This window comes from Oncorhynchus clarkii, chromosome 24, assembly GCF_045791955.1.
Source record: "Oncorhynchus clarkii lewisi isolate Uvic-CL-2024 chromosome 24, UVic_Ocla_1.0, whole genome shotgun sequence".
NCBI classification, from domain to species: Eukaryota; Metazoa; Chordata; class Actinopteri; order Salmoniformes; family Salmonidae; genus Oncorhynchus; species Oncorhynchus clarkii.
This window is the reverse complement of record NC_092170.1, coordinates 957908-968100: the sequence shown is the minus strand read 5'-3', so window position 1 is coordinate 968100 and position 10193 is coordinate 957908. Positions and strand designations below refer to the sequence as shown.

Here is a 10193-nt window from a genome sequence, read left to right as displayed (position 1 = left end):
GCTGCTTTCTAGTGGCCAAAATAGAAATTGCACTGGGACTAGAATAATTCATTATGGCCTTTCTCTTGCATTTCTAAGATGGTACAACAACAAAATAATCATGTTTTTTTCTTTGTATTATCTTTTACCAGATCTAATGTGTTACATTCTCCCATATTCATTTTACATTTCCACAAACTTCAAAGTGTTTCCTTTCAAATGGTATCAAGAATATGTATGTCCTTGCTTCTGGTCCTGAGCTACAGGCAGTTAGATTTGGGCATGTCATTTTAGGCGAAAATTGAAAAAAAGGTCAGATCCTTAAGAGGAACAAACATTGACATTGTAATTTATTATCATATTCAGTTCATTTATAAGAACTTAGCACAACAAAGTGTAATTATCACCAATAAGCAGTAAAATTTGATATACTTGCAATCATTTAGTTAGCTTTTTTTAGAATATTCTTACTTATTCATCAAGTGATGAATAATGCTTCAACTGTTGGCACTAACAACACATAACATTGTGACAGTTTGCCCCATACCCGCTACGGGGCAAGATGTCACAACTGCTCAGTGTTTATCAGTAATAACTTAATTTTGCAATACGTTTTGAAAAAACGTGCAATTTTTGGGGCAAGACCTTGATCTATTCATCAATATTTAGATTGGTCTTAATAGATATACCAATGCTGAGAAATCTACACTTAAGCGAAAAGTGTGACATGTCCCAGTCTCTCCTAAATTAGGCCTCAGGCGAAATCATTGTCAAAAGCATACTGTTGCATGTGGGTCAAGATGGGTTGATCATACAGAAATATCAAAACATTATTTCAACAATTCCAAAGCAATTGCCTTTCTGTGCCTTTTTCTATATCAAGACACCAGCTGGTAACTCTTAACTGTTTATGACAGCTCATGAGGTCTCATATATATCTGTCGACAAGGTGGGACTCGATTTATGAGGCTTCATGCATACACATAAGAGAAGGAGTAAAATATCTCTATTTCCAGCATTTAGGACAACTTTTCTACTCTGAGACACTGTGTGGACACAGGCCCAGATCAGCACTTCTATTCATTGAGACACATACCAAATAAGTAGACAATGTAAAAATGCTTTCTAACTTTATTTTAAACTTATATGAAGAACAGGAACGTACAATAAGGTTGCTAAAGCCAAAAATCTACGGACAAAAACGGCAATGTCTCTACCACTCACTTTTAAAGTCATACTACAGAGAAATAAACTGAATCCGGGAAACTTTACCAATATAAGTTTTAAAAAAATGTGCTTGTGTATTCAATATTCTGTGAGACTGGAAATTGAAAACCAATGGTCATGCACTCCTACGTGAGGATAACTAATCAATACTATTTCATTTCCAAATCGTTGACAAAACAATTACCCCTGCTTTAAAGCTGAAACAGCGCCACCGATCATATATATATTTATATGATATACATACCAGTGGTGCTGTTATATACAAATAAAATCACAGTACATACTCTGCGGTTCTTCTCTGCGTGCAATGATGTTCAATATCTGGAGGGGGGGAAAAACATTTTCGAAGTAACATATTTGTTGCTGTAATATCGCAAAGGACTTGGCAGTTTCACCAAAATGGATTCCAACTTTAAAGAAACACTTCCAACAAACCATGTACTGAAGAGAGGAATGGTGATGACTAGTAAATGTGTGGATACAGTCCCTTTTCAGATCGTTTCTTTTGCCCTTTAAAGCCTTATGGTAACTACATACTGTAGTAACAAAATCCATAAACAAAAGAATACATGTAGAATTGCAAAGCTTTAAAATACACTAGTTACATTGAATAAGGCTTTCAGGACAAAAAATATACGTATTTTACATAATTTCCAACAATGATCTGGTCATTCACTGCACACATTATGTAAGGCAGCATAAAATGTGGGGAAGAGAAGTTAAACAATAAAATAAAAGGACTAGTCTCTTCATTTTTAGAACGACCATTCAATGGTGAAGATAAAAACTTGAGTGGTGCAAGAAATATTTTATTAATCTTTGTTTTGAGTTGTCTTATGGGTTCTTAAAAGCAATGTCTAGATGAGACTTGTATCAAGGTAAACATAGGAAGAAAAAAAAATTATGCACAACAGTCTAAATTTATTGGACAAATTAAATAATGGACAACAAATGCTGGCGTGCAGACTTTTATAACAACCAATAACTAATTCAAATGCACCCAGGACCGTACAAAACCAGTGTGCTCTACTGCAGTTTCTGCCAGTGTGGTGCAGCATTGTAAAGAAGGCTATGTCTGATCATTATTATTTTGTCTTCTTTTCAGTGGCCAAGGTATCATGGAGTTTTGACACACACTTTTCAAACTGGTCCATGACCAGTGTTCCGTTCCCGTCAAAGAAAGTCCCCACAGACTTCGTGATCTCTTGCACCCGCGTGTGTTTCGACTTCCCATCTGAGAAGGACACTCTTAGAGTGTACTGGTCATCAAACCTGCAGAGAGTAGAAGTCACAATTTGCTAGGCAGGACTTTTCAAGATAGAAGTCCAGATAAATTAAAAACATTACCAGGCATTACTCAGAAAATGTGGTAGTACCAAAAAAACTGCACAAAAAGTAAACCATTAAAAAAAATAAACCTTTTCAGACTAGATGAAAGCTGCCAAGTGTGGTCAGGGTCCATGCCAGCGGGGTCCTTCTGGACAGAAACAAGGAAGATGTTCTTTTCTTGGTAGGAGGTATATAAGGTTAGAATGCCCATCATTATGAAATAAGTAAGGATCAGTTAGGGAAAACTTGAATATATAAATTCCAGAATCCAATAATGGAAATTTTTGGAAGGACAATGAAGTTACTAAGCCGTGAGTGTCAATTTGGGCAGTAAAATACTTTGGGTGAGTAATAATAGCCTATCAAAAACATGTTATCAGCATCAGTCTGTTAATCTAAAAAAAGAAATACAACTGTAGAGGACATTAAAGCAATATTCCCAGTTGGAATTGTTTTTATAAAAGCAATAAGGCATGTTAGGTTGTAGTACTAAATTACCTCAAACTGTAGGCAATCATGCCACCTTCATACATGTCTGTTATTGTGACAAAGCAGTAATTTAATTATTTTTCCATTAAAAGGATATGATATGACACAGATTGCCAGGACTGGCTTGGACTCAGGGAATGGATAAAGGAAGTCCCAAATTAAAGCTACGATGGCGAAGAGGCAGGAGATTGTGCAAATAAGGAGACGTCCATCTACGAGATTGAAGTTCTCTGCATAACCATACTTCTCCAAGAGGACCTGATGAATGTTGGAAAAATATTATCAAAACATATGTAAAATATCAAAACCATACACCCTTTTAACATACAAGAGAATGTTGAAACTCCCCTCAATGTACTGTATGCAAACCTTCTTTGCTGCATCATCAAGAGAATTCTTGACAGCTGCACCATCCCATTTGTCAATCTTCACAGGTTTCTCATCAATCCTCCACTAAAAGCAAATGACAATGGTCAACAGAATGAGCAACACAGTTCTTGACAGAGTTTCCTCCTGTACCAAACTCCTATTACAGATTACAATTAAGCCTTGTTCACACTGCAGGCCTTTAATGCTCAAATCAATTTTGGACTACTGACTGTCCAAACAGCAAGATATAAGTGACCATATCGGATGTGTGTGTGTGTTCAGACAGCAGTCATCTGCTGACAAGGCTATGCTAGTTGTCATAGTAAAGAGGGGTGTGTGTGCAGTTGTGTAGGCTGATTTGTGGTGGTGCTCGTGCTTTCTATCCCTCAGAAGTTATGTAGCAAGCTAAGGTGACAATGCCTGCCATGGATGTTTCCTAGTTGCTTTGAATGTTCAAAATCACAAGGTAAGAACACTTAAAGCCACAAAGGATATAAGATGATCCAACTTTCAAAACTTCCTAGCACATTCACTAATTTGTTTGTGAACAATTTACAAGCTAGTTAGCTACCACACGTTCCTGAAGAACTGTCAACAGAGTAGCTAGAAAGCAATAAGATATGACAATAACAGTCTAAAAAGCACTTGAGCAAAGAATGTGATGTATGTATGCATGTATGTTTTGGCAAAATGGCTAAAGGACAACAAAGTCAAGGTATTGGAGTGGCCATCACAAAGCCCTGACCACAAAGCCCTGACCTCAATCCTATAGAAAATTTGTGGGCAGAACTGAAAAAGCGTGTGCGAGCAAGGAGGCCTACAAACCTGACTCAGTTACACCAGCTCTTTCAGGAGGAATGGGCCAAAATTCACCCAACTTATTGTGGGGAGATTGTGGAAGGCTACCCTATAGGTATGACCCAAGTTAAACTATTTAAAGGCAATGCTACCGAATATTAATTGAGTGCATGTAAACTTATGACCCACTGGGAATGTGATGAAAGAAAGAAAAGCTGAAATAAATCATTCTCTCTACTATTATTCTGACATTTCACATTCTTAAAATAATGTGGTGATCCTAACTGACCTAAAACAGGTCATTCTTACTTGGATTAAACGTTCAGGAATTGTGAAAAACTGAGTTTAAATGTAAACTTCCGACTTCAACTGTATCTACACACACATTACCGCTCTAAAGTTTGGGGTCACTTAGAAATGTCCTTGTTTTTGAAAGAAAAGCACATTTTGTCCATTAAAATAACATCAAATTGATCAGAAATATAGTGTAGACAATGTTGTAAATGACTAATGTAGCTGTAAACGGCTGATTTTTTAATGGAATATCTACAGAGGCCCATTATCAGCAACCATGACTCCTGTGTTCCAATGGCCGTTGTGTTAGCTATTTTAAATGGACAAAACATTTGCTTTTCTTTCAAAAACAAGAAATTTTCTAAGTCACCCCAAACTTTTGAACGGTAGTATGTGTGTGTACATCAGTGGTGGAAAAAGATCCAAAATGTCATACTTGAGTAAAAGTATATATATATATTAATAGAAAGTTACTCAAGTAAAAGTAAATCACCCAGTAAGATGCTAGTTGAGTAAAAGTCTAAAAAGTATTTGATTCCAAATATACTGCAGTACCAAAAGTAAGTGTAATTGCTAAAATATACATAAGTATTAAAAGTAAAAGTATAAATTAGTGATGCACCGATATTACTTTTTTGGCCGATACCGATATCCAATATTTTCCTTGACAAAAAAACGATACCGATAACCGATATTTTACATTTTAGCGGCCTTTTAAGCATTCTAGTACAGTTAAACAATTAACACACAAGTGGTCTAAGGCACTACAGTCCCTGGTTCGAATCCAAGCTGTATCATATCCGGCCACGATTGGGAGTCCCATAGGGCGGCGCACAATTGGCCCAGTGTCGTCCAGGCCATCATTGTAAATAAGAATTGGTTCTTAACTGACTTGCCTAGTTAAATAAAGGTTACACACACACACACAACACACTGACCAAAAAGTTATTTTGTTGGCATTTACTTTAGTCCCCATTACCAGTAAAACATAATCAAACCCTATTTCCTTCACTTACTTGCTGTGCAGTTTCGTTGTTCAGTCGTTTCATTCTCAACCAGGATTTCTATGGAACGCCGTTTGGGCAAGGAGCGTTCTATGGAATGCCGTTTGCGTGTCAAAAAAGAGACGTAAAATAACACTATTTGTTGTGTCAAACAACACAACATAATCTGTTTCAGTAGCTATAGTTAGCTAGCTAACAATATGGCTAGGTGACATCTAAAATAACCCTAATTTATAAAACAGTTCATACCTGTCTTATAAAGTGGACTTTGCGGTTAGCCTTCATGGCATAATTCTACTATTTGTATTAATTTGCATCATTGTCAGTGGCACTTATTTTGTTGGCAAACCGCAAATTCCACTATCGTGCCTAATCGTTATTGTGGCTAGCTTCACAACACAACCCGGTCGAGCCTCACTAGCCAGATGAAGCTAGCTGGCTGCTTATAACATTAGCTTTGGGCAACAGGGTTAAGAAGCTGGCTAGCTATTTTTTTTCATGAATTGAAGTTACATTTCAATAGGCGAACCACAAGTGGCAAACTAGCTAATACTTACAAGGATTCCTAAATCATTGCTAACAATAATGAAAATGACTGCAGATTCTCCTGGTCATTGTTTTCAGGCTGGCTGTATTGGTGCTAGCTAGGTACCAAGCTAAAGCTACGCCAAAAGTTGCGATCAAACAAATTATTCTTTATTACCAACTCTGTATTGTAAACACATCATTCGTGGCCGGTGTTTGTTTGCAGACTTTTTTGTACAGCTTTGACAGTGCTACTGTATCTTTTTTGACACGCAAAGACCCAAACTGCATTCCATAGTATGCATGTCGTGAAGCTACAGTAATAGCAGTGATGCTATTACTGTGTAACTCCGGTAGGGCAACATCTGAAAAATAGCGCACTTGGTAGTGTGTACCAGTGCTCGACCAGCCAGCGAAAGCCAACATCACCCACGACGGAGAACGGTTGAATGTCAAGGGCAATGAATTCCATTATCTTGGCTTTAATGGTTTCGCCTTTTACTTGTCTTGCTAAAATGGTCTTACTCTTTCAAATGACTGCTCGACCGGGCTAGGTTAGGAATGCTTTGTTGCACGTGTAGCGCCAAATTTTATATGCCGTTATTACACCATGTACCTACATAATATAGGTATGCACGGTAGCTTTGACATCGGTTTTTAACATCGGTGTTAAACTAGATATCGGACCAATACCGATGTTGCCATTTTTAGCTAATATCAACCGATTCCGATATATCATGCACCCCTAGTATAAATAATTTCAAATTCCTTATTTTAAGCAAAGCAGAAGGCATAATTTTCTTGTTTTTAAAATGTATGGATAGCCATGGGCACACAAAAACCCTCAGACATCATTTACAAAATATGATTTGTCTTTAGTGAGTTCGTCAAATCAGAGGCAGAAGGGATGACCATGTCTTGATAAGTGCGTGAATTGGACCATTTCCTGTCCTGCTAAGCATTCAAAATGTAACGAGTACTTTTGGGTGTCAGGTAAAATGCATGTAGTAAAAAGTACATGATTTGATTTAGGAATGTAGTGAAGTAAAAGTAAAAGTGTCAAAAATATTAATAGAAAAGTACAGATACCCCCAAAAAAACTACTTAAGTAGTACTTTAAAGTATTTTTACTTGTCTGTCAGACTGCCAGATGATGAAGTGTGATTCATCACTCCAGAGATTCTTGCCACTCCAGCCGTCTTTTGACATTGTGCATGATGATCTTTGGCTTATGTGCGACTGCTCAGCCAAGGAAACTAATTTCATGAAGCTTCCGATAAACGGTTATTGTGCTGAATTGCTTCCAGAGGCAGTTTGGAACTCAGTAGTGAGTGTTGCAACCAAGACAGACGATTTCTACGCGCAACAGCACCAGGCAGTCCATTTCTGTGAGCTAGTGTGGTCTACCACTTCACAGCTGAGCCGTTGTTGCTCCTAGACGTTTCCAGTTCACAATAACTGCACTTACAGTTGTTTGGGACAACTCTAGCAGGGCAGAAATTTTATGAATGGACTTGTTGGAAAAGTGGTATCCTATGACGGTGCCACGTTGAAAGTCACTGAGTTCTTCAGTAAGGCCATTTTTCTGCCTATTTTTGTCTATGGAGATTGCATGGCTGTGTGCTCGAATTTATACACCTGTCGGTAACCGGTGTGGCTTAAATAGCCGAATCCACTAATTTGAAGGGATGTCTCCATACTTTTGGATATATAACGTTAGTGTATCTAGCGCGTAGTGTTAACATCGGACTAGCCAACATCAACCAGGAAGAATATTAGCTAGCATGGCTAGCCATAACTTAGCCAAGTTGTGCTAGCTGGTCAAACAGCTTCCCTCACTTCAAATGAGATCTGCGTTCCAATTACATTACGTTAAATCAGATCAAATCAAATTTTACCACTAAAGGCCACGTTATTTGCATGGCCAATTCCTTTATTTCCTTCCAGCCTTATAAAATTACAGTAGCTTGCTAAAAACTACTGTTAACGTTAGCTTACTCTCAAAATGAACGGTCTGTCTGATAGACATGCTTGCCGTGGAGTAATACAATATCGGCTAGGCGGCCAACTATTGAAAATGACCCAAGCACGACAGGTTTAATTACCAATCCCTGTGTCTTATAAATGACGGTGTGAAATAATTCTTACTTTCTCAAGTAGACCATTTTTCCCATTTCTGGCTGCCATCTTTCCTTCCTGTACATTTGCTGTGTGTGACCTGGGACAATGTGATTGGCTAAAATCGTAATTTTAGCAGCCAACCAAATTAACTAGGAACGATGTACGTTTACGGAAGTCGTCTGGACGCTTTCATTTATTTTTTTATTAACAACTATCAACAAACAAAAGAGGAATAGTCATATGCAAACAAGCATACATACAAACTATTTACATTGCCAGATATCCTAAACAAACAAATCATTCATATTCATTAATAATACAACAGGTTTGAATTGCCTTTTTGTTTTTCATTTTAGTTAAAGCAGTGCCGTATTGTTTAAATTCATTTATAAAGTGAAAAAAGTTAGGTTTTGAATTAGACCATTTGCATTTGTGAATATGAAATGTACCTAATATCATTAGCAGTTGATGGATGCTTAAAACAAACGGTTAAAACGAAGAATGGCAATTCAATGGGCCAATTCGATTATGCTGAACCGCAGGGAACCTGAACATGGCCCGCGCTGCTCGGTCATGTTGTCAATAAGGCAACATGGTCCGTCAACCAGAAACATACAATATCTTTCCATAAAATATATGTCAACATTTTCTTATCAAAAGCAATCACTTTTGCATGTGAAAACACAGAATTCAAGTCATAACTCCACGTGCTTAATTACGTCACTTTTGTTTGAGCCTACTTCGCCGTGGGCTTTGAACGGGGGCCTGGCTCGCGCCCGGGAGGCAGCCCGGTTGCCAAACAAATACAGCCACTGTCAACCAATGCAAAACTCGCATTCCCAGGCGCCCGAGCCAGACTAATCGAATCCCCTTATTTTAGCTCGCACAGCCTATAGGGTCGTCAACTAACAGGCATAAACCCCGCCCATTTCTACAATTGATCTTAATATCTGATTTGAAACATAACCCTAACCACACTGATTAACGTATGCCTAACCCTAACCTTAAATTAAGACCAAAAAGCTCATTTTAGTTTTCATGATGTAATCGAGGGGGACTATGAATCTTTCTCTGTCCTAGTATGTATGTACCCCCGCACATTGCCTCGGTACCGGTACCTCCTGTATATAGCCTCGTTATTGTTATGTACATTTGTGTTACTTTTTGATTGATTTTATTATTTATTAATTTTTTACTATGTTTATTTAGTAATTATTTTACTAAACGTTTCTTGAACTGCATTGTTGGTTATTCGGGGAATGTAAAAAATAACATTTAATTTTAATGGAATCAGGCGCGCTAGATTAGGGTTGGAGTGAAAAACTATAGGACGGTAGTTCTCCAGGAACAGGGTTGGAAAGCCCTGCGCTAAGCAAACCTTGTATTCCTACAAGTAAAATGTTCAGGAAGTGGTGTGTTGACCATGCAGATTCGTCATTTTCCTGCCCAATTTCTGACATTTTGACATTCCTCCAGAAAAGTATGGCTGCAGGGAAGTCCGCATCTACAGTACATTGAAAATGTATATGGAAGACATCTCTATGGGTCATGACCAGATTGCAGGTGCATCACCAGGGGCAGACCCTCTTGTCTAGCAATTAATGAAAGGTGCCTGTAGGCTACGGTCCCCCAAGGCTCCTTCAATACCCTCATGGGAGTTAGATGTTTTCTTACGATCAACTATGAGTCCACCATTTGAGCCAATTTTTACTTGAGCTATGTGAGCTCTCAGTAAAGACTGCCTTTCTATTGGCTATTGTTTCAGCCAAGCGTGTTGGAGAATTACATGTGCTTTCTAACCATCCTTCACGTCTCACTTTAGCAGAAGATGGATCTAAGGCAGTGCTTCGGCTAAATCCTGCATTCTTACCTAAATTGCTTTCATCATCACATGCTAACCAGCCCTTTTAATCATAACTAGCATAACTAGAGACTAGCACATTGGATTACCAATGCGGTATCAAAATCATACGCTGCAGCATGAAGACCTTCTCCAGAAGGTGTAGTAGCACACTCCACCAGGGGTATGGCCACTTCATGGTCCCTGTTCAGAGGGAC

The 10193-nt window shown here is 38.2% G+C and overlaps 1 protein-coding gene across 1 annotated transcript; it reads right to left on the bottom strand.

Moving 5' to 3' along the window:
• Nucleotides 1–1092: 1092 nt before the first annotated feature.
• LOC139382287 (signal peptidase complex subunit 2) lies at nucleotides 1093–8246 on the bottom strand. Its single transcript, XM_071126165.1, has 5 exons — nucleotides 8163–8246; nucleotides 3394–3477; nucleotides 3122–3282; nucleotides 2625–2759; nucleotides 1093–2478 (listed from the first exon to the last, which is right to left on the bottom strand). The coding sequence occupies exons 1-5, from the start codon at nucleotides 8199–8201 to the stop codon at nucleotides 2292–2294; spliced, it is 606 nt and encodes a 201-aa protein (XP_070982266.1). The 5' UTR covers nucleotides 8202–8246; the 3' UTR covers nucleotides 1093–2291.
• Nucleotides 8247–10193: the final 1947 nt, after the last annotated feature.